The sequence below is a fragment of the Pleurotus ostreatus genome (genome assembly GCF_014466165.1).
Source record: "Pleurotus ostreatus strain PC9 chromosome Unknown scaffold_10, whole genome shotgun sequence".
Taxonomy (NCBI): Eukaryota; Fungi; Basidiomycota; class Agaricomycetes; order Agaricales; family Pleurotaceae; genus Pleurotus; species Pleurotus ostreatus.
This window is the reverse complement of record NW_023503165.1, coordinates 103,700-127,468: the sequence shown is the minus strand read 5'-3', so window position 1 is coordinate 127,468 and position 23,769 is coordinate 103,700. Positions and strand designations below refer to the sequence as shown.

At 51.9% G+C, this 23,769-nt stretch overlaps 7 protein-coding genes across 7 annotated transcripts; 5 read left to right on the top strand and 2 right to left on the bottom strand.

Moving 5' to 3' along the window:
- Positions 1 to 78: 78 nt before the first annotated feature.
- On the bottom strand, positions 79 to 3,080 carry PC9H_001791 (uncharacterized protein; the record flags this gene model as incomplete). The annotated part of the gene is made up of 3 exons (XM_036771438.1): positions 79 to 951; positions 1,006 to 2,904; positions 2,958 to 3,080. The coding sequence occupies 3 exons, from the start codon at positions 3,078 to 3,080 to the stop codon at positions 79 to 81; spliced, it is 2,895 nt and encodes a 964-aa protein (XP_036626059.1).
- A 274-nt stretch (positions 3,081 to 3,354) lies between these two features.
- On the top strand, positions 3,355 to 5,259 carry ECM14 (putative metallocarboxypeptidase ecm14; the record flags this gene model as incomplete). Its single annotated transcript, XM_036771437.1, has 10 exons — positions 3,355 to 3,549; positions 3,598 to 3,999; positions 4,044 to 4,204; positions 4,258 to 4,321; positions 4,444 to 4,663; positions 4,719 to 4,834; positions 4,884 to 4,912; positions 4,962 to 5,046; positions 5,108 to 5,204; positions 5,255 to 5,259. The coding sequence occupies 10 exons, from the start codon at positions 3,355 to 3,357 to the stop codon at positions 5,257 to 5,259; spliced, it is 1,374 nt and encodes a 457-aa protein (XP_036626058.1).
- A 525-nt stretch (positions 5,260 to 5,784) lies between these two features.
- PC9H_001789 (uncharacterized protein) lies at positions 5,785 to 7,535 on the top strand (the record flags this gene model as incomplete). Its single annotated transcript, XM_036771436.1, has 3 exons — positions 5,785 to 6,789; positions 6,851 to 7,177; positions 7,245 to 7,535. The coding sequence occupies 3 exons, from the start codon at positions 5,785 to 5,787 to the stop codon at positions 7,533 to 7,535; spliced, it is 1,623 nt and encodes a 540-aa protein (XP_036626057.1).
- A 699-nt stretch (positions 7,536 to 8,234) lies between these two features.
- Positions 8,235 to 9,961, top strand: PC9H_001788 (uncharacterized protein; the record flags this gene model as incomplete). Its single annotated transcript, XM_036771435.1, has 3 exons — positions 8,235 to 9,236; positions 9,291 to 9,617; positions 9,671 to 9,961. The coding sequence occupies 3 exons, from the start codon at positions 8,235 to 8,237 to the stop codon at positions 9,959 to 9,961; spliced, it is 1,620 nt and encodes a 539-aa protein (XP_036626056.1).
- Positions 9,962 to 16,153: 6,192 nt separating this feature from the next.
- Positions 16,154 to 17,838, top strand: PC9H_001787 (uncharacterized protein; the record flags this gene model as incomplete). The annotated part of the gene is made up of 4 exons (XM_036771434.1): positions 16,154 to 16,258; positions 16,319 to 16,745; positions 16,797 to 17,516; positions 17,573 to 17,838. 4 exons carry the CDS (start codon positions 16,154 to 16,156, stop codon positions 17,836 to 17,838), a joined length of 1,518 nt encoding a protein of 505 aa, XP_036626055.1.
- A 422-nt stretch (positions 17,839 to 18,260) lies between these two features.
- PC9H_001786 (uncharacterized protein) lies at positions 18,261 to 19,942 on the top strand (the record flags this gene model as incomplete). Its single annotated transcript, XM_036771433.1, has 4 exons — positions 18,261 to 18,374; positions 18,434 to 18,860; positions 18,912 to 19,622; positions 19,680 to 19,942. The coding sequence occupies 4 exons, from the start codon at positions 18,261 to 18,263 to the stop codon at positions 19,940 to 19,942; spliced, it is 1,515 nt and encodes a 504-aa protein (XP_036626054.1).
- A 1,667-nt stretch (positions 19,943 to 21,609) lies between these two features.
- Positions 21,610 to 23,727, bottom strand: PC9H_001785 (uncharacterized protein; the record flags this gene model as incomplete). The annotated part of the gene is made up of 1 exon (XM_036771432.1): positions 21,610 to 23,727. One exon carries the CDS (start codon positions 23,725 to 23,727, stop codon positions 21,610 to 21,612), a length of 2,118 nt encoding a protein of 705 aa, XP_036626053.1.
- Positions 23,728 to 23,769: the final 42 nt, after the last annotated feature.

The window sequence follows — 23,769 nt, the reverse complement described above, 5'->3', positions numbered from 1 at the left end:
CGGGAATGTAGTATCCCTCGCCATCATATATATTAACACCATTACCAAAACATCCCCGAGAGTTGACAATATATACCTTCATCTGTAACGCTTTCCGAACACTTGACTGTCCAACTCGGCCTCCATGTCCATTCGACCAATAACCTCCTCGCTTCCATGGCTCATCTGTCCTAAGTGACCGCTCCCAACACCTCTCCCAGCGCCGCTGCCCGAGCTGCCTCCGAGGCCAGCGACTTCACTAGAGCTCCCAGAATCGCCGCCGTATTGATCCCTAAATCGCCCCAAGAACGGCGAAGAACGCCGTTGCTGACCAGGAATCCCTACCTCCCCTCCACCACGACCGCGACTCTCTGAGTCTCCATCCCAACTCGAACGTTCTCCCCCACTAAATAACGCGCCCAGAGAAGGACCTTCACTCCGCTCTTGATACTGATTCCAGTCTCTGCCTCGCCCTAAGGTACCAAATTCACGCTCTCTTCGAGTACTCGACCCAGACCCTGCCCCAGACGTCGATGTGGACCCACCTAGTCCTTCCAAACTTGCTAAGAACGCTTCGTTCATCTTTCGCAACCGTTCATCGATCTCATCTGCACTAGTGAGCACAGGGGAGGTTCCAGTGGCGAGAAGAAGCCCTGTTTGCGTTTGCTGCGCATTGAGGCTCGCACGTCGACCCAGTGGCGAGCGAGGTTCTCCTCTCAGGGGACCTAGAGACGGTGGTCCCATATCTAGATTCTTCCCCTTGTCCGCCATTTGACGCTCCGAGGCGTCCTTAAGCCATAGTTGGTCAACATTACTCGGACCGACGCTATGGGCTCGAGACGGTCCTTGACTATCCGTTCCACTTTCCTCCATCCTCAAGCGCCCTCTCAAAGGCTTTCGAGCGTCGATCTCTTGTACAAAGTGAGAAATATCGTCGTCGTCGGTGCCCCCCGCGTTGAGGAAGGAAGAACTCTTTTTGGTAGATATGTAAGTAAAAAATGGAAAACCGGAAGGGAGATGGCTCACGCTTCGTCTTGCTTTGACCGGATCTAACTCCTCTCTATTCCCTGATCCGGCGCTCCCAACGTTGCTTGGAACTCCCGCACTTCCAGCAGCGCTTCCTCCCGCGCTACCACCACTACCGGTGGCACTCCCTCCTGCACCAAGGGACGAGGCATACCTATGACCGAAGCTACTTGAATACCGCTTTCTGCCAGGCACAGGGACTGGAGACGGGCGGGGAGCGTCAGGACTACCTGTCGAGGGAGGAAACGCGTAATTCGACGGGCCCGGGCCAGCTGACAACGGTCCGGATGGTGGTGACGGTCGAGTCATTACTCCGGTGCTACTCCCAGAACCCGAGCTCGCAACAACACCAGCACTAGCCAAGGAACCTGCCTTGAATGGTTTGACTGCAATCGGACTGATACTGCTTCCCGAGCGTGTAGGTGTCGGTGGCATTGTCGCGGAAGCTTGAATGGGAGACAATGGGTGCTGCGATAATAGTGAGGTTTGCGGTAGCGAACCCGGAAGGCCTAGGCCTAGACCAATCCCAAGTCCAGCGGGAGATCCAGGGGTGGAAACAGTACTTGACGTCCGCAATCGCGAGAGTGGTCTAGGTATCCCCGCTGCTGCTGGCACGCCAGACGTAGACGGAGAACCTGACGTGCTGGGGACTCTGGGGAAGTCTCGAAGAGGTTGAAGGGGGGATGTGTAAGAGCCAGAGTTGGCGGTCTTGCCATAGATTGATGTGGTACTCGTAGGTATGCCCAGTGGCACGGAGGGCAAGCCAATGTTACCCTTGCGGGGGCTTGTGCGTGGGCTGCTTGTACGAGAACGTGATCCCCCTGAGAAGCCCGTCCCACCATAAAGTCCTAGGGCAGCGGGCGAACCGGAACCTGTCGATCCGGGTAACGCAACCGCTCTGTTGACTCCACTCCCAGGTGTAGACGCTGTGCGGCTGTGACCCATCCCTGGGCTTCCGGATGCTGATGGCTGCGGGGGTAGGATGAACCTGTCAGCTATCGACTGAGCGTTGACTTCGCGATCCCTGGGTAGCTGAGACGCCCAACCATGGACTGGTGAGGAGCTGTATCCCATTCCGGAGGAACTCGCAATGGAATCCCGTTGCTGATTCTTGACAAGTGTTGGCAAGAACTCTACATCACGAACTGGTGGTTCAGCCTCCGGTCGAGGAGCTGGCTGTTCCAGCAATCCGGCTTTGTCTCCAGCAAGGAATCGATTGGAGAACAAGCTTTCCTTGTCCTCAATTTGGAAATTGGGATTGGAAAGATATGTTATTGTCAACGTGATGGTTCCATGAGGGTGCGGCACTGGTACAAATGTGTGCGTTTGCGTGGGCAGAACGGGAGATGGTAAAAGAGGCGACTGGGAGGTGATCGGCATGCCTATCAAGGTCTGAGGGAAATTGTTGAGCACCCACAATGCTGGAGACGTACCGAATTCCAGCACATCGTCATCAGCTTCCTTCACCCGTACAATTATGGTCATATTTCCGTTTCGCCCTGCGCGGCGTTTGAGTCGTTTGTACAGCTTCCAGGCAGGAAGCACGCGAAGGAGTGTGTATAGGCTACGAAAGAGGGGAATACCGTGCTTGTATATAGTTGGTGGCGCAACGTCCGACGCGCTCGACGACGAGCTAGAAAAGGAAGCAGTAGAGCCGTGATGCGCGAAGTTGAGAACATGGGACTCCAATAGGATATATCGCGGTGTTGGGTCTATCCTGCTGGGTATATCATTACTCAAGTGGACGAGCACTTGATTTGAAGCGAGCTCTGGGATTGTTAGTAGAACCTGGATCTCTAAAGGGGGGGCTGCGCCGGGCGGGACGTAAGACGACAAGGAGCGATAAGGCTCCCTGGCCTCTTTGAAGAGCAAATCAGAGTCGGGTGTCTCTAGATTGAACTATTTCAAATGATTTTCAAGTCGAATTGACAGTATGGTGAGGCTGAACTCACCCATTTGTCGACTTTGGGCTGCACCCTGGGCTCGACAGTGGTACGGGCGTGATTGACAACGTGAGATAGTTTCGTATAGACATGAAAGGCTATTTGGTCGGCTTTCTGGGTCTCATTGGACATTCTGGAGGGCGGTGAGTTATAAACTAGGCGAAAGTGGAAGCCATGGTGGTGGTACGAGGAGAAGGCGTGGGTGAAGAAGATAAGATAAGATTGCAACGATGGAACTCAGATAAGATAAGATTGTGGTCTTCTTTCGACCTTTCGACAAGAGCTGGTACTCACACGACCAAGTTCACCACCGCCGACGGACGGTACATGGCCCTTTGCTTGCGCTGAGGATTACTCGTGCAACTGCTTGAAATATCTGCCTTCTCATTCTTCCCTCTAATTCACAATGCCGGCTTTCCGTACCGCTCTCCAACTCATGGCTTTCTCTGTCCCAACATTCGCCACGCTGTGGTCATACGAAGGATCCAAGTCACAGATTCCTATGTACTCGGAAATAAGCACCAAAATATATGATGGGGCTCTGTGGCGATTTGAAACGGAGAACCAGGATGTATTCCAATGGACGCTACGAGTCGCGCAGGTGAGCCGCACCCCCAAACTCACTCGGAAACTCTCCACGGATGGCTAGGACTATTCTCTGGACGTATGGAGAGCCTCTGGGGACTATGTCGACGTATACACCGCAGGGGACTCAGTCATCCCGAAGGCCCTGCTCTCAGTTCCCCACACCATTTCAAACCTCAGCACTACCGTCCGGACACCGTCGAGGGACTCGTATACCAATGCTATCGACCGTTGGAACCTCACGAACCTTGAAAATACGACGTATCACGCTGCATACCACCCTTCATGGGAGATCGACGAGTTCATGCACACGCTCGCAGAGCTGTATCCCGACGAAGTGACCGTCCTGAGACTCGGGCACACGGCGATGGGGTGCGAAATATACGGCCTGCAGATCTCTGGAGACACGAAGGCCAGCAAAGCGAAGCCTGGGTTCCTCATCACCGGTGCTCAGCATGCTCGCGAGGTGAGCCGTGTATCTCGTCGACGCGCTGATGCTGACGTCGCTAGTGGGTCGCTATTTCGACGGCGCTCTATCTCTCCCATGCGCTTGTGAGCAACTCATCCGAGTCGCAGTCAATGAGAGGGCTACTGGACGACTTCGACTTCTACGTCGTCCCTTCGCCGAATCCCGACGGGTATGACCATACGTGGGAGACGGACCGATTCTGGTGTGTTTCTCCTGTTCCCAGTGTGTCCTTATCTGTCCACTAACAAAATCAAGGTACAAAAACCGCCAGGTCGTCGACCCGGTCTCGCCCTGCGTTGGTATAGACACGAACCGGTGCGTTTTCCGTTTTTCTTGGGTCCCTCAGAGTGCATTGACTAACCGCCCGTCAATGTAGTAATTGGGTGCAGCTTCATTTCATTATTGCCATCCCGTCTGTTCTCATAGCGAAATGACGTCTAGGGATACAAGTGGAAACCCCATTCGGCGTTGGGAAACCTGGGGAAAAAGAAAAAGAAGCCCGTGCCGGACGACCCGTGTTCGACCTGGTATCCCGGCCACCGAGCGTTTGAGGCGCCCGAAGTGAACAACCTCGCCAACTTCGTGAGCACATTGAACGGCGCGGGAGGGCCTCATGCGAAGATCAAAGCTTTCGTCGACTTGCGAAGTTACGGTCAGATGCGTGAGGGATATCTTCTACGGTGCCACAAGGAGCCTGTACTGAGCCCGTTGACCAGTGTCGACCCCATATTCATTCTCGTGCAAACGCATGCCGAAGGACGCAGAAGACCAGCTTGAGGCTGCACTCGGGAGCGTTCAGGCTTTGAAAGTCAAGCACGGTACGATATTCAAAGTAAGACTTGCATTCGTACTACGATGCTGCTATATTTAACTGTTGACAGACCGGCAACCTGTGCTCTACGTTATACAGGTATGTTTCCTTGGGCAACCTAATCTAGTCGCTGAAATCATCCTCTCAGAGCTCCGGGAAACATCGTCGACTGGATGTACGCTCGTGCCGGGATCAAATACTCCTATGCTGCCTTCCTTCGTGATACCGGGACGGTAGGGTTTCTTGCTTGCTCCCCCTATTCTTCGATCGAATGATTGACATCTCCTCGCCCAGTATGGTTTCTCGCTACCCGCGGAATGGATTCGCCCGGTTGGCGAGGAGACGGGCAAGATGATAGAATACCTCGCAAAGTTCATTGCTAAACGGCAGAGTAAGCACCTGGTTTGTCCGTCTATATGATTTCCTCACTGATATTCGCAGAATGAGTTCAAGGGCATCACACTTACGCCCTATGACCAATCTTTGTTTAGGCTTTGTATATTACATGATGACTATATTGCATCCACTGTCTCCGCCCGATGCCGACTTTGGGGTGGATCCGAGTTCTTTCTTACTAACGCCATAGCGCAGGCACCTTATGGAGCGTGACTTATGCCCATTGACAGCCCGTGAACGGATTACAGTTCCTGGCCCTGGAGGCTCAAGGATCTACACACAGGTTGTGTGCAGGGGAGGGTTGTAAGTGAGTTTTGGTTCTGACCTTTTGATTCAATTTGTGCGGTATTACATTGATCTTAGGGAGGAGACTTTCCTACTGCCGGCGAAGATTGTCCCAGGAACTATCGATGCTCTCTGGGGCATGGTGCTCTCACAGTTCAAATCTCCGCAGGACACCATCCGGTCAACTGATTCAGCAGTCACTCTCACACTCTGTAACACACCATCTGCTATGGCGTTATATAATCCGACTCCACGTCGCTTGCTTGGGTGAACATTGGGTTACCACTACCATGGCCTCTCTACCTCGCAATGTGGATGTCCTCATCGTGGGCGCGGGGTTCAGCGGACTATACCAGCTCCACTTTCTTCGTCAACTGGGGTTCAACGTAAAGGTCTTAGAAGCAGGGGGTGACATTGGCGGGACGTGGTATTGGAACTGCTACCCCGGCGCGCGGGTCGACTCCTACGCCAGCATGTACCAGCTATCGATCGACGGCGTCTGGCAGAACTGGAGCTTCTCGTCTATGTACCCCGCGCGAGACGAAATCCAGAACTACTTCCACTACATCTCACGCACACTCGAGCTGGGGCGCGACATCATTCTGAACACGCGTGTGGTCTCTGCGGTGTACGACGATGCTGGGAGCGAGTGGGCGGTGACGACACAGCGCGGGGATGTTGTGCGGTGTCAGTTTCTGAGCTTCTGTACTGGGTTTGCGTCGAAGGCGTTTACGCCGGCGTTCAGAGGGATTGGAACGTTCCGCGGTCCGTGCCATCATACGGCGCTGTGGCCGCAGGAGGGAATTGAGCTGCGGGGGAAACGGGTGGCGGTGATTGGCACTGGTGCAAGTGGCATCCAGGTGATCCAGGAAGCAGCGGCTGTCGCCCAGGAGGTCACTGTCTTCCAGCGCACCCCCAGCATCGCGCTCCCTATGAACCAGCAACTTTTAAATGACGAGGCTAAAAGGAAGTTGAAAGACGGGCAGGCGAAGGCGTTCGACGCGCGGAGGAAGAGTGTGTCTGGGCTCGATATGGGACCGCTCGGGCAGAAGATGGCGGATCTCGATGAGGGGGAGAAGAATGAGTTATACGAGGGCCTGTGGGCGGAGGGCGGGTTTGCGCCGTTAGTGGGCGGGTTCGCGGAGGTGTACCAGGACGATGTGGCGAATGATTGGGCATATGGGTTCTGGAGGGATAAGGTCAGGAAGCGGATTAACGATCCTTGGCTCCAGGAAAAGCTAGCGCCGACTGTGAAGCCCTACCCGCTTGGAGCGAAACGCGCACCCCTTGAGCAGGTACGCTCATGTTTACTACAACTTGGTGTAGAAATGAAGCTCACTTTGTCCTGTGCTACAGAATTACTACGATCTGTTTAATCAGCCGAACGTCCACCTCATCGACGTCAACGAGAATGATATAGATCAGATCACGCCGAAGGGCATACAAACAGCCGATGGGGTTGCACGGGAGTTCGACGTCATCGTACTGGCCACTGGCTTCGACGCCATCACCGGTAGCATGACCCAGCTCGACATACGGGGTACGGACGGTGCTAACATACACGACAAGTGGACGTCCTTGGCTAGCACATATCTAGGGCTGATGACGGCAGATTTCCCTAACATGTTCTTCTCGTACGCAACTCATGGCCCGACAGCTCTCAGCAACGGACCCACAGCTCTGGTGAAGAAATTCCATCGCTGATATACGGGTTGGGGGTGTACTGATAGATCTTTCATTGTCATCTCAGGAAATTCAAAGTGACTGGATTGTTAAATGTATCCGGTACACGAGAGGGCGTGGCTTCTCGTCGGTCCGGGCGAGCAAGGAGGCCGAAGAGAGGTGGACGAAGCTTGTTAATGATATTGGTGATCAGGGGCTGTGGAAGCGCGCGAAGTCGTGGTATACTGGGGCCAATATTCCGGGCAAACGGGTGCAGCACCTGAACTTCTCGGGCGGCGTCGGCTTGTACGCACAGATCTGCCAGGAAAACGAGGAGAAGGGATATGAAGGCTTTGAATTTAGCGGGAAGAGCAAGTAGATCTGTGCGAGCTTGCGCTTTTGCATGGTGTGTAGTTATTCCTACCTCGCTTAGCTCGGGGCTAACGAGAATCATTTGTAGTACATCTGAGGACGTTGCATAGTAGCTTGTTTTTCAGTACAATAACACTGCTTAAAGTGGCGAGAGTTACATCCAGCCTCACGCTCCATTCATAGTGGATTCGCCTTGTAGGAAGGGTGGTAGGGTGTCTCTTTAAGACCATAACCTAGCGTGAGCAATGCTTTTCTTCCCCATGAAGTGTGCTTCTTGATACATTACAAAATCGTTCTAGCCAAGAAACTCTGAGATTTGGTTTCCCAACCTTCGTACGGCATGACTGCTCTAGCTCACATGTGGAACCCAGTGTATCGTTCCTTCCATGCTCTTTCTCACTCAATTTCCCAGGCAGTGCTGCAGCATGCGTAGTGCTCCCACCATCGATATCTTACTTCGTGTGACATGATCATCGCGATAGTCTAGCTTCAAAATCGCAAACTCAACCCACGAACTCGAAGGCTACTGCAAGACATAGGTCAGCCGAATGGTTCAATTTGCTATCAGCCCCTTCGGGTACCTCACTCCCACAAGCTGAATGTTGTTATCTGCCTCCGCGATTCTGCCATCAGGTCAGCTGACTTCGCAAGCATAGGTACTGGAATTATATGTTCTGAGCGGCCTTTGGACACACACCACGTCGACATGTCCAACTTACCCGACAAAGTGGACGTCCTCATTGTCGGCGCAGGTTTCAGCGGGCTTTACCAACTTCACTTTCTGCGAGGACTCGGGTTCAACGTGAAGATCGTGGAGGCGGGAGGCGACATCGGTGGAACGTGGTACTGGAACTGCTATCCCGGTGCTCGTGTCGATTGTGATGCAAGCATGTACCAGCTTTCGATTGACGGCGTCTGGCAAGATTGGAGCTTCTCGTCCAAGTATCCTAGCCGCGACGAACTTCGAGAATATTTCCAGTACATCAACCGCAAACTTGACCTCAGCCGCGACATCCTCCTCAACACACGCGTTATCGCTGCGATCTATGACGATCCCGCCAGCGAATGGAAAGTGACGACGCAGCAAGGGGACGTGGTTCGATGCCAATTCCTGAGTTTCTGTACAGGGTTCGCATCGAAACCGTTTACGCCGGCCTTCAAGGGGCTCGACACGTTCCTCGGACATTGCTACCACACCGCGCTCTGGCCACAGGGAGGGCTCGATTTACGGGACAAGCGGGTGGCAGTTATCGGTACTGGCGCGAGCGGAATCCAGGTCGTCCAGGAAGCAGCGGCCGTCGCTCGGCAGGTCACTGTTTTTCAACGCACTCCGAGTATCGCTTTCCCTATGAAGCAGCAAGTGTTGGATGATGAGGCTAAAAAGAAGCTGAAAGAAGGTCAGGCAAAGGCCTTTGAAGAACGGAAGAAGACGGCTTCTGGGGTCAATGTAGAACCCATCTTTCGGGAAATGTCTGACTTTACGACGGAGGAGAAGAACGAGATCTACGAACGCCTTTATGCACAAGGGGGATTTGCACCACTGGTAGCCGGATTTCAGGAAGTATATACGGATGACGCCGCGAACGATTGGGCGTATGGCTTCTGGAGAGATAAGGTCAGAAAGCGAATCAAGGACCCTTGGCTGCAAGAACAACTTGCGCCGACTGTGAAGCCTTCCCCAATTGGATCAACACGAGCTCTCGAGCAGGTGAGTTTACGACAATAATATGCCTATCGACGAAGCTAAATATGTTTCGTGAAGAATTATTATGACGTGTTCGACCAGTCAAATGTCAGGCTTATCGACGTCAACGAGATCAACATAGATCGAATCACACCGAAAGGAATACAGTTGGCTGACGGCATCGAGCAAGAGTTCGACGTTATCGTTCTTGCCACCGGCTTCGACGCGATCACTGGTAGCATGACTCAGCTCGACATACGAGGCACCGACGGTGCAACTATACTCGACAAATGGACGTCCTTGGCTAGCACATATCTAGGGCTGATGACAGCCAATTTCCCAAACATGTTCTTTGCCTATGCGACACACGGTCCCACGGCCCTCGCCAACGGCCCTACCGCGTTGGTAAAAGATTCACTTAGCTTGATTGAACGGGTACTGATGAAACGCCCTTTCAGGAGATTCAAGGCGCTTGGATTGTCAGATGTATCCGTTATATGAGAGAGAACGGACTCTCCTCAATCAGGCCACGCAAGGAAGCTGAAGACCATTGGACGAAGCTCGTGAACGATATCGGGAATCGTGGACTATGGGTTCGTGCCAAGGCATGGTACACTGGGGCCAACATCCCGGGCAAGACGGTTCAACACTTGAACTTCTCTGGAGGTGTCGGTCTATATGCTCAAATGTGTCGAGAGAGCGAGGAGAAGGGGTACGACGGCTTCGAGCTTTCCAACAAGAGCCATTGATCGATGATGCGCCGTTGGCTGAGGCAGGTAGACTATGTTGTCAAGGGAGTGATCATCAGTGTTTAACTAATCTATCCTCCGCGGTAGACATACATTCTTCGTTGACTTGTCCTCAATCCTCAGCTCCGGGATTTGTTCGTTAATAGGGGATATTCAGGAGGTCGTTAATGCTAACACCTGACTTGTGACCTTGCATGTCACGTTGGACAATGAAAAGGTTTTACCAGATTCTCAACTCTACGATTTCCTGAAGGCTCGAAATCTCAGGAGATCCATACGAGCTCAAATGGGGCTGTTGAATTCTGACAGGCTCAACGCGGACGATACGAGTCACACGGCCAGCGGAGCCAGCTAAATTCTGGCTGGGGGCCTACGACGATACCTTTACCGACGACACCGCCAATGACTACGCCTATGCATATTGGCTTGACAAAGTCCGGCATCGCATTCACAAGGTCGAGCTCGTAGAGAAGCTCGCCCCTACCGTCAACATGCATCCCTTTGGGATGAAGCGTCCCGCTTTGGAGCAGGTGAGTAGCCCGAAGCCTTTGATTATTTCTACAATCTGACGCCAAACGCCGTCAGCACTTTTGCGGAGTTTTTAAACAAGATAACGTCACCTTGGTGGACCTCAACGAAAGCCCCATTTACGAGATCACATCTACTTGGGTTCGTACCAAGGATGGGGCGGAATATGCTCTCGACCTGTTGGTCATGGCCACAGGGTTCGATTCGGGGACTGGTGGCTACAATAATATTGAAATGATAGGAGCGAACGGAGCCCGCTTTCGCGATATAATGGGCGAGTGGGGTGGGCGAACTTGGGCATGTTGGCACATGGTTTCCCGAACATGTTCATAGAATACGGTCCTCATGCACCGATTGCCTTTGCAAATGGACCTACAGGTATTGTAAGTGGTCCTGTATCAATTGCAAATGCGCTAGTGACTCTGACGACACGATAAGGAACTGCAAGTCGACTGGATAGCCAAATGCATTGAATACATGGCGAAGAACTCCCTCATTCACATCGAAGCAAGTGAGAAATCCGAACAGGATTGGACGCAATGAGTACATGAAGTCGGAGCCAAAGGCCTTTGGAATCGGGCGAAATCATGGTACAGAGGCGCCAACATTCCAGGCAAGGTTGTGGAGGACAGTTTTGGGCTGGAGGATATCCGTCGTATGCAAAGGCCTGCACAGAAGTCGCTGACAGTGATACGAAGGAATCATATTCGTGGAAGGACGCTGAAGGCCATGTACCTTCCGGAATTTGGAAGGTTTTACCCACGTTTCATGGTACTTGGCGCACATTTGTTTTTCTTAGACACTCTCCACGTGTCTGCCCACAACATGCTCTCTGCTGCTCATATGGGTGGCGTCTGATCGTCGAAAGGTGTTCGCACCGATTTAGTGCCTTGTGGGGTGCGAAGCAAGCCAGAGCAGCATGCTCTTTTATAAATACCCGCACCTTCAGTCCCCCCACGGGCCCGTTCTTCAGCCTGCTTGAATCTACCCTTGAGCTCCTGCGATGTCCTCCGCCTTTGCTACTGTCTGTGTCTTTCTCTGTTAGATTCTACGTGATCCCCCCTGACGTGAATTTAGGCGACCCTCAAGGCTGTGGGCTATACTTTCGCTGCGCCATATCTCTTAATCAGCGACGCTGCTGCACTCGGGTTCTACATCCGATTCATCACCACAGGGATAGTCCTCGTACTCGTTTGCATGATTAGTACTTCGGCTGGAGTGAGGGAGGTGGATAGTATGGAGTAGCGTTGGAATCGCAATTGTAGTATGTGCTCCCGTATCTTCACTCTTCATGACGCTAATCTAGGTTTAGTAAATAAATCCTTCTTATCCTCGCCGAAATTCCAAGATTTGTGTATGTATTCTAGTCGCGGTCCAAGTTTGTACGATGTTTGTATCATCAATTCTGGAGCTGTTCTGCCAGTGGACTTTTGCTTGAGCGACGTAGACGAACAACTTGCGGAAACCCATAGCCCCCACTGCCATCCTAAACCCAATTCCGCATCACAGCCGACACGGTTGGCAACGCTTGGACAAAAGACATTCTCTCATTAACAGGGAGCTTCGTAGACACCAGCATGTTTGGATGATGACCATCAACGTACGTTTCTCGCTGTCGGTGATTATAGCCAGCAATTGCATTTAGGGAGAAGGGCCGGGAGCGCGTGCTAAGAAGAAACGTATAATATTCCGAGCAACGGTAAAGAGGAGAATTGTACTAGTGTCTGTGTCAGATATGATCCATTAGGAACGGTGTTGCTAGGCTGATAGAAACCAGCCTCACTTTGAGTATACTATTTCGAGTCTTGAACCGAGTGCGAGTCCATCAACAGCGTTCCAATTGGCAATTCCGTCGAAGCAAGGGAAACATTTTAGAAACATGACAAGAAGAAAGAAGCGCTCAGTTGTAGCAAGACACCTTACCATCACATTGGCCTGAGGGCCTTCTTCGCAATCTGAATAGCAGCCTGAATATCGCAGAGGGGCTCGACGAGCCCTTGGGTCGAATGTTGGCAGAGTGACTCTGATGACAAGTGTCAAGCCGCCCCGGGCCGCCGTCAGGGTGTCCATGTCAGCGCTTATTAATTCCAATAACCGCCATCGCTTTACCACTCACTTCAACATCGAAAAAATCGTCGTTTCCTCGCACCTGTGAATTCCGTAAAAAGGAACACCTATACGCTGTGCCAGGGCCTAGCAGCACCCAAAGTCTGCGCACGGCACTGTGGTCTGTTCCTCCGTGTACAGAAGTGTGGCCTGGTTCCATCATCAATCCCGCGTTCAGATACGCAGTTCAAACTTGATGGTCGTTAAATTCCGCTTATGCCGAGCGGACCTTCGAGAGATTTTCCAAATGACATTCAATCATCTATGATTATGTTGCGCAATTGGTTTCAATACAGTTTTTTGTCCGCAAGGGGCAGAAGGAAGCATTGTGGCAGGCGCCGACCGTTGCTTATTTATGTACGTCCGGAATTCAATACTTGCGCTCTTCACGGCTTTTCTTCCTCTCCCCTTACGCATCATGTCGGATATCCTATCATCTGCGCCTTCCCTTGCCTCACCGCTGATCTTTGGTGTGTCGTTTGTAACCTAGTCGAGTGATTGCTCAACGACCGGACTCCGAAGGCATGGAGATTGGCACACCGTTTGTCCTTAGATTATGTTCTCAGATGGTGGCTGACGTGCCCTGCAGGCTTTTTGCCATCGCCATCGCTCAAGCTGTAACATATTATCGGACCTACCCCAATGACTCTACTATTAACAAAGTATATGTGAGTACACCAGAGCCATTAGTTCTGCTGTGACGAGACTTATTTAATAAACACAACCTATCCCAGATCGGCGTTCTGCTGTAGGTATCAATGTATGATCAGGGTTTCCCCAGATTTGACCTCGCAAGGTGATCAGTTCTATCGACTTAGCCCACGTGGTGACGATCGCACATGCATCGTTCGTCTGGTATCTCCGGGATCGTCTAAAGGAACATATGCCATGGTAAGTTTGCATCTTGTCCTGCCAACCAATTCTACTCACCCGAGTGACATTATCAATAGGAGTTTGCTGGTGCGTAGTTGTGCTATCGCTCGGCAAATACTGGGTGTACACATTCATCGGTTTCAGGCTAGTGGATTCTTCGCCGTAGGTGTCTACGTTCATCTGTACTACCCCAAGCTGAGCTCTGGTCAGTATCCCGTCGTCACACTGGTTCAGTTGTAGGCCACTATCTGAAAATCATCGGGTGAAGTTCTTACCCTTGCCCTGTCGTAGAGCGTATGGCCGCCGTGTTTGGTATTGTGGGTGTATTCTCTCAGTGCCATCCTCCCTACATTAACGTCCCCTAAGTGAGCCGACACAATAAGATCCTGTGTGTCTTCATTGTAAGCGTTTCGTGGCAATATATCCCAAGTATCTCTGTTCTCATCGCTCGCCAAGGTCTCTGCATCTGTTATCCAATGTGGTGCGCTTCGCCCTCCCTTCTTAATGACACGTCTCTTAAAGCCTTGTGGTGGCGGGTCAGTGTCTGGGATGGGTACGCTCTCTCTTTGTTCGCTTTCACATTGCCCCAATTAACCTCGTCCAAAGCAATGAATGTAGTGCTGTACGTACCACCGCCCTGCAAATTGGAAGACGTCTCATTCCTTCCTGAAGCCTGACGGACACAAGTGTACACTCTATGCATTCCACGGCAGGCGAGGTAAGACAAGGCTTTGTTGACTCGCGTTGGAAGAAACTCATTCTCCTAGACACTTGGCGGGATCCAGCTTGCCACCAGCTTGCTCTGCGATATACTTATCACCGGGAGCCTCGTCTATTTCTTGCGACAAGGCCGTTCCTCTAGCTTCCGTAGGTGTGTAAACAATACCTTCTCCTGGCATCAGCCCTTACTTCTCAATGTATAGCACGCGAAACGTCATAGACACATTAGTGCTCTACTCAATTAACATCGGTTTAGTCACCAGGTACGGGTTGACTCTGGCATTGCCGGGATAAATCTCACCGGACTCTATGTTTAGTATTCTTGCTATCATCACGCTCTTCATCGTAAGTCGGCCTCCGAGTTGCTAGTGTATGTCTAATCAGCTGCTCATTCTTATGGGTATAAAATTAGTGGTTCACAATGCCTCAAAATTTCATATTCAGCACGTTTCATATCATCATCAGTAAATGTGAGCAACTCACCTTAGTGACCCCTTGCCGAACGACAGCGCGCTGATATCGGCGTATAAGTCTACATCAACTCTCTTCTCGTCAGGTACGCCCGAGTCGCTATGGCGTACCTCCCTATATTGCTGATGTTGCTACATGGGGCAGCTTGAACGCTCGCCGTAGTATGCGGCAGTCCACTGAGGTTGATACTGAAGGATATACTTGTACGTACCGGCCATTGACGTGATGGCGGGCCGTTATTCACGATTGATCTCCGCCTACATATAGTGCGCACGATCCAAGAGATGGTATTCTCATAGGCTACTCAGTGATTCTGTTGTGGATGTCTGGATCGTACCGGGTACGGCACACGCAAAAATGTATTCCCCAAGTACCTCGTCCGTCGGTGCACGGATGGTTGCTTGCTCGTGATCAAACAGCTGCGCCATGTCATTGGGTAAGGTGATGAAGATGCCTATGTGTTGTATACAAAGGGCTTAGATTGAATTGACGATCGTGTACTCAGGCCCAGGTGCCGGAATCCTGAAGATAGGTGTTAAACGGTAACGTTCTAAACAGCTATTTCGCCCCCCGCGTCCCACGCTCCCAACACAGGAGATCTTTCGGCGTTCATGGACGTGGCTTCATCACTCTAAAATAAATCCGACAAATTTTACCCGTGATTACACAGGCGTCCTAGTACAGGAAATCGTCGGTTTCGGCAACACGGCCATCCCCCAAGCGCGCTCTTCCCTCTTTGGAGCTCTACATAAGTGGGCGGCTGACCGACGAACACCGTAACTGGCCGACCCCGATGGTTATCACTTCAGTGATTGATGGTGCTTAATCAAGGCCGCATGCTGTACCACTGAAACACATCTCAGAAGATGCCTCCCGCCCGTACTGTTATCTGGATGCAAGCATGCGTTATGGAACAATCTGGCACGATTCCTATCAAGTGAATTTCCAAGTATGAGTGCGGTTCCAAGGCACAACTGGATTCACTAGCGTATTCCTTTCCCCCTCTGGCCGATTGAAAGTATGTCCAACCGGCCTACTCACATGTGGAGTATCATCTGTGCGGGTATCATCATCTGGCTGCGCGCAATCACCATTCAAAGGAGACGGCGGCCTCGATATAATCATCACCCGAGAACCGGTGCATCTAGTTTCCCAGCATAGTTATTCGTCTTGACTCCTCGACCCAGCCTCAGATACGCTGAGTACCGGTGTATTCTCCTTCTAGACCATGTCCTCCGTTATCCTGCGATCTTGCCGCCGTCCCCGGTAACTCTTCGGCCTCCCGTATTCCCGTATCCTGCTAAGACGCAGTGTTTCAATTTACCAGGTACCTCCGTTGGCTATGCGCGGTGGATGACATGTGCAGTATTCGTCACTTTTCCCGACTCTCTGCGCGTCATCATCGCGAGACTCGCGGTCAAACTAGGATGCTTTTCATATATAAGGAGCTCGGCCAAAGAGAAGCATACCATCACTCCCAGAAGCTTCTTTGCCATGCGATTCACCGTCTCTTCGCTGCTTCTCTTTGGCCTTCTTTCCCCTTCTCGGGCTGTGACCGTAAATCATGACCTACGGGAGGAAGCAGCTGCAAGGGACTGCGTAAGTTCATGACGATGAATTAGCATCTCTCACTGACCAACGTCAACTTTCTTTGAACAGTGTCAGACCTTGCAACGACAGTTAGGCCCGACGGCCGTCCTCTTCCCAGGATCTTCAGGGTTCCAGCAACTCGTTAACTCGTACTACAGCAGGCAAGAGTCAGAGATTGTCTCTCAGTGCCGTGTCAGCGCACGTAGCGCCAAGGATGTCTCAGACGCCATCAAGGTGATTACCAACACGGGCTGCAAGTTTGCTGTCCGTTCAGTCGGGCATATGCCATGGGCCGGCGCTGCTAACATCGCGGCGCCTGGTGTCACGATCGACTTGAAGCTCATGGACAGTGTCAATGTATCGGCTGATAGGAAAACAGTCAGCCTTGGTCCCGGAGGGTCGTGGGGACCTGTCTACGACACGCTTGATCGCTTCAACTTGACTGCAGTTGGAGGCCGTTCTAACACTGTTGGTGTAGGAGGCTTCACCCTCGGTGGTAAGTTTCGTCCACACCTCGCTAGTAATCACTCAACTAACCCCACCACAGGTGGCTTTTCGAATCTTTCACCGTCGCACGGTTTCGCTTCTGATAATGTCATCAACTATCAGGTTGTCCTCGCAGACGGTCGAATTGTAAATGCGAACAAGAATTCGAACTTCGATCTCTATCGTGGTCTCAAAGCGGGCAGCACCAACCTTGGGATCATCACTCGCTACGACGTCAATGCCTTCCCTTTGACGCCAAAGTGGGGCGGAAGCAGGGGATACAATGTCTCACAAGGTCCCGCCATATTCGATGCGATGGCTAAATTTACTGGCAAGCTTCCCAAAGAACCCCTTGGTGGTGGATCAGTCGTTTGGGGGTACAACGAGCAGATGAAGAATGATACCATCTTCGCGACATTTGCCTATTTGGGCGCCGACGGTACCCAATCCAAAGCGGAATTGTTCTCGGAGATGCTCGACGTCCCATTCAATAGTGATACCATCCGAACCAACACCAACCAACAAGCTCTTTCCGACGAAGTTGATGTCGCCTTCCCTCCCGGCTTGAGGCGCATCTTCGCTACCCTGACTTTCAAGGTCGATACGCAAATCGCTGTAGGCGTTTATGAGAAGAGCCACGAAGCATTCGCCGGTCTCGTTGGCAAGGAGGGAATATCGTGGTCGGCTTCTTTCCAGCCCATCTCTGTAACCCATCTCCAGGCCACTCAACGGGCGGGAGGTACCCTTCAAGGACTCTCTCCTAAAGATGGAGATCTCATATGTGAGTGCATCTTTCACTGACTGAATTCTGTACCTTGTCTAACATATGTCTTGCAGTGCTCAACCTGAACAGCGTCTGGGTCAACGAATCTGACGACGCGGCAATGCAAGCGGCCGTTCGCAAGGTCATCAACTGGGCAACCCAAGAAGCCAAGAAGCGAAACGTTCTCCACCCCTGGCTGTACATCAACTACGCCCTTCCGGACCAAGATGTTTATAGTTCTTATGGTCGAGACAACATCAAAGTCTTGAAACAGATTCAGGCCAAGTACGATAACAAGAATCTGCTCGCGAAGCTCTGGAAGGGTGGTTTCAAACTCTAGTCCTAATTCTAATTTCTCCACCATTCCGCACCCACTACTTATTGCGTACTTTATCACCTACATAAATATTAGATCAGTCGAACAATTGACCCAGTTCGCGCGTAGATATATATTCTATGGCCTCCATCTTCTCTGTCCGTCGCCCTGTGCTCAACAACCATTCATTGATAAACATCAAAACTTAGAAAATCCTGAAGATGCCTATCCAAACCACCTGTCTGGCATTTGTTCTGATATATTCATTCCCCGGATCTACGTTGGCAAGGGTTTGCTCCGGCTCCTTGGAGAAATGAAATAAAACCGGTGGATCGATGAATAAGTCACAGTCCGTGGTCAATGAACTTTTGCGTTGTACAGCACCATCCCACGCAAAATATCTACGTATAAAGGCGAGAGTTTGCGTACCTCAAAGGTTACAGGTAATGCACACTCCATCCGCTATCTTCCTTGCAATCGGGTCCTTGGCACTTGCTGCCTCTGTAGCAAGTCTTCCGTCTGGAAGCAACGCCACCGAAGGGCTCTCAGCTGAGCAGTGTGTACGTGAGAGACTCGTGTACTGAGTATTATGGAGACTTACGCGCTTTTAACTCTGTAGTGCACTCGCCTGAAAGGTGTTCTGGATTCCTCTCAAGTTCTTTTCCCGGACTCCGAAGAATATGATGCTCAGGAGGCCTCCTATTATTCAGGAGAGCAGGCCCTGCAACGTCCTGCTTGTCGGGTTACGCCTTCGAACGCAGAGGATGTCTCGAGGGTCGTGAAGTTTGCCACTTTAAATGATTGCAATTTCGCTGTGCGCTCGGGTGGGCATATGAACTGGGTCGGATCGTCAAACATTGGGGAAGCTGGCTTTACTATCGACTTGGAAGATATGAAACGGATCGAGCTCCTCGACAACTCGAAGACCGTTGCTATTTCTCCTGGGCTCCGATGGGCCGACGTGTATAGTTTCCTTAGTCCCCACAACCTACACACTGCTGGTGGACGATCCTCGGGTGTCGGCGTTGGTGGGTTTCTGCTGGGCGGTAAGTGCAGAGCAAACGAAGTCCGTTCCCGCCGCTCACAAACTGATGCAGGCGGTATATCGTTTCTGTCACTCGAGTTCGGCTTCGGGAGTGACAATGTCGTTAACTACGAGATCGTTCTCGCGGATGGATCGATCGTCAACGCGAACGAGTCGGTAAGCAGCGATCTGTATTGGGCGTTGAAAGGAGGCAGTACAAATTACGGGATTGTGACGCGTTTCGACATGGCCACGTTCCCGTTGACCGAGATATGGGGAGGATCCTTGTTCTACAACGCTACACTCGGCCCGACTTTCTACGAATATCTCGTTGGATTTACGCAGCGGCTCTCGGTTGACCCTCATGGATTACTAGCTCCCATACTCGCATGGAATGCAGCAGAGAAGGACTATCTTATCTGGACACCAAACGCCTATCTTGGCCCGGAGGCGTTCCCTAGCCCACTGTACGATGGGCTCCAGGACATCCCGACGATCCGAGACACGATGCGTATCACAAACCTCACCTCTGTCACCGACGAGATTGAGAATGGATCACCTGGCGGAAGCCGGACCCAGTGGTTCGCTCTCGCATTCAAGGCGAACGCAGAACTGCCTTGGGACATCCATCTCAAGGGCGACGACATCTTCAAACCGTTCCTTTCCCGACCGAACACATCTTGGGCGCTCACCATGCAGCCCATCAACGTCGGAATGATCGCAGCAGCCAAAAATCGGGGCGGAAATCCGTTTGGCCTCACTGAAGAGGATGGTGATCTATTTCGTAAGCCATCAGTCAATAATGCTCTTCTGGGTCATAGATTTACTTGACTTGGTGCAGTGGTTTTGATATCCGTGTTCTGGACTGACCCAGGGGACGACGTCGATATGAAGGGAGCAACACAGGACTTGCTAAAATGGTCAACAGACACTGCAAAAGAACGTGGCCTTTTCAACCGTTTCATCTACATGAACTACGCCTTGAACACGCAACCTGTGTTAGAAAGTTTTGGACAAGAAAACTTCGACCGAATGAAAGAGGTGAAGGAAAAGTACGATCCCAGGGGGCTGCTCAATGTGTGGAAAGGTGGGTATAAGTTGTAGGTAGAGATGTCACAATGATAGACACACGTACTCAGGCTCCTAGAACCAGCCGCTCGTACGAGAGTAATTTTCAAGCACGTGACGCCTCTTAAGGCGCGATGTAAACAAGTACATCGTCAAGCGAGCTTGAAACTCTCGATAGAGCGGCTGGCAAAATATGTCGCCGAGATCACCGATTTTGTTCCCATGCTCTTCGCCGAGCTCGCGGCAGGCTGTCGATGTCACTGTGACAGTTATGTACCGGCAGACTCCGGTGCGTAGCTTAGGTACTAATTGGGATATAACCCCATAGTACCGCCCAATCTAATCATACTCCCTCTGGATCCCCTTCTCCTCGACGCCGCCAATCTGCTTGCAGTGAGGTGGCATTGAATATACTGCAAATGTGAGTACATTGTTATTCCAGGAAGCAGCGTTCTCAACTGATGGGAGCCTTGTATCCATATTTGCGGAAGGCACTGGCAGGTTCTTGCAGGACAATGCACATGAACGGAACGGAAAGTGTAAAAGAGATTATGAACGGGAACCAAATGAAGACAGATCATGTAAGTATGAACACAGTTCCCCCCCATTTCGTCTCTGATTAAACGATATGAGAAAATGGTTGTGACTGCGAGTCTGCGACGAAGAACTTGAACATTTGGACGTCTACACTCACACAAGCTTGCAAGAAACTGACAGTGCCCATCTACTGGGATCCCTTGGTTCTGCACAACACCCTCTGAGAGCTGACTGTCCTGCTATTCCAATACCTCCCGCCCTTCCTCTTCTATCCCGCTCAATATGACCTCGCCGGTGTCTTGTGCACTGCTATCCATAGCTTTCTTGTTAATTACTACTCATTTACCATATTTGGTTGTATATTACTTGGGAATAGAAATTATCTAAACTATTGCGTGACAGCCTGCCGCGAGCTCGGCGAAGAGCATGGGAACAAAATCGGTGATCTCGGCGACATATTTTGCCAGCCGCTCTATCGAGAGTTTCAAGCTCGCTTGACGATGTACTTGTTTACATCGCGCCTTAGGAGGCGTCACGTGCTTGAAAATTACTCTCGTACGAGCGGCTGGTTCTAGGAGCCTGACACGTACTATGCTTCATCAATGCTTCGTACCCCATCACTACTTCGTACCCCTTGAATTACTCACCCATTGTCTCCTCCCCTGCTAAGATATTCTCGGAATATGATGTAGCAATGCCTACGCACGCATTCGTACCACTTTGAAGCAATACACGACCATATTTCAAACGGTAGAATCTTGGCTGGTGTCACGCTCTGCCGCAGAAGCCGCTGCGGACAATGAATCTGGGATTGATTTATCCTACGTGAGTTCCAATACCTTTTCCGCTCGTCCCTGTGATCGCCAAGTCGGAGTGCAACACTGTGACGAGCATAGTACCTACCCATCGGCCCGTCGTGCATCATCAACGACCAATATCACCCAGATCCCATGCTTTACAGCTCTATGGCTGTTTATGGTATACACATTTCGGCCGCAGCCAGCACAAAAAAAGACATCTGATGAACATCGACTCTGGTGTACATTCGATTGCGAGTTGCTGTCTGTGCGTAAATGGATACTGTCCAACGATGAGAAGGTCCATAAATAGAGAATAATCTAGGTAATCGCGTCATGATAGAGAAACATATAACCTAATCCATGGTATCATCCCGTGTGTTTTCCGGGTTGAGGCTGCGAATAGACATATTGCCCGGGCAAATTGGTGGTTGGACTAGCCACACCATCGGATAGAACATAACCTGGCATAGGTACAAGAGAGGAAAGATATAGAGGGGACGCCTGGCCGGCCTGGCCTGAAAATAGTCCAGGTGGCGGGGGAGACTGTTGTTGTTGCTGCTGCTGCTGTTGTAGTTGCTGCTGCGGATTAGTGGGATCCGGGGTGTTTAGGCGAATGGCGGTAGGCACGGGAGTACCACCTGAACCAGAACCAGTCTGAGATTGCGCCACGTAGAAAGGTTGAGGAGGATATAGAGGCGAGGCGAAAGTCATATGCTGTGGAGGATGACCATACGTAATGTAAGTGGGAGTATATATCGCGGGAGGAACAGCGAACGGAGGAGGTTGCTGGAGGTGCCGGGGAAATTGAGGGACTGGCGGGGGTTCCTCGCCGCGGTGATGATGATGTCGATTCATACGCTGCTGGCGCCTTGGGGGAGGCGTACTACTGGCCGAGGTATGTGAACGGTGACGCCGTTGATCAGGGGGGCTAGAGGGCAAAGAGGGACTCCTAGAGCGATGATGATGAACAGGAGGGGGGGAGAGAGGAGGGGAGCGTCCATCTGTCTGGCGAGAATCGCGTGGCGGTGTCTGACGTGCACCATTTGAGCGATGGGCAGAATCATACGGTGACGAACGATAGCCATCGTTAGCATAACGTTGCGTAGATGTGGCGGGTGCATCACCAGAGTTTCTTCGCCTTGGTGACGACACCGTCCTGCTCCTTGACGATCCGCTGAACCTACTCGACGACGAAGGCTCGCCGGTTGACAACAGGTCAACGGAGTGCGCAGCGGGAGAGTCCTCGTAGTACCATCTAACAGGCGGCTTGTTCAAGATCACAATGCGCTCCTCAGCCTTCCTCGGTCGGTGGTCACCGTCAGGTCCTCTGATTCCGGGTTTATAGTCAACTGTGATGCGATCGTGCTTGATCCATGGTAGACGGCTAAGGTCCCTGAAGAACTTTTGCACTCGGTCGATGTGACTGTACGTGCTGGTAGACGGGGGCGGTCGTGCCATTTTGCGGTAGTCATTTGAGGGCTGAATATCCGCCAGGACGGCGTTTGGAGAGTAAGGACTAGCCTGATGGGTGTCCTCTCTTTGAGCGGTGTATCTGTCGCTATCGCTTCGTGTGCGTCGTGCCGGCCCATCGCGATGAACGGAGTCTTGCCGGATCGTGCTTGCGTGCACGGATGGAGTGTGGTCAGATTGTGAACGAACCTGGCTTGTGGATGAGTCTGCTGATGGGGGCGTTACGCTGATTCGAAGGCTAGGACGACGTGCCGGCGTCTGGCTGACCATGGATTGCCTCGGCATGTATTCCGACGGTTCAGCAACTTCAGGGATCGGCATATCGATTGGAGCCGTGTACTCGATGTTCGTGGGTGCACGAGGAGCGACTGGAGTCGGAGGATTCGAGGAATACTGGGGGAGCGTAGCCCCTGACTGGGCGGCAAGGTTGTCGGCGTGTCCGTTGGTAACTCCGACCGGCGTCATCGGTTCGTTCAATTTCTTTCTCTTTCCAGCACCCTTGCCTCGCCGCCCTAGAAGCCCAGCAAAGAAGCCACCTACGAACCCCTTCTTCTCCCGTCGCCCAGGATACGGGGCACCATCCCCATCTGCAGAAATTCTGGGCGACACGACTTCCATCGGATGCGGATATACACCCTGTGTCGTCCAGCCATAACCTTGCTCTTGTACGACATTGTTATGGTCGATGGTCATATATTCATCTTCAACCCCGAATCCCGTCGGAGGCCGCGAGCGATGCTCCGAGAGCCCGCGTGCTTCCTGGACAGGGGATGGAAGGTTGATAGCTGCTGGCGGAGGTGGAGGCGGAGGCGGAGGTTGTTGGTTCTGTGGAAAGGTACTGACCCACGACCGGACGCTAGCATGACTAGTTGGAGGAAGATGGCTGTAACGGGAGACAGAGACCCTTTGTGTAGGCATGCCCTCGTGGACGACGTCGAGATCGTTAGATCGCGCATAGGCTGGCTGGGGTGGCGACAGCGGGTAGTCCCCGCGGTGCTCGCTGTATTCGCTCATAATAGACTGAGCTTTTTATCTGGTCGCTCTAGCGCTCTGAGA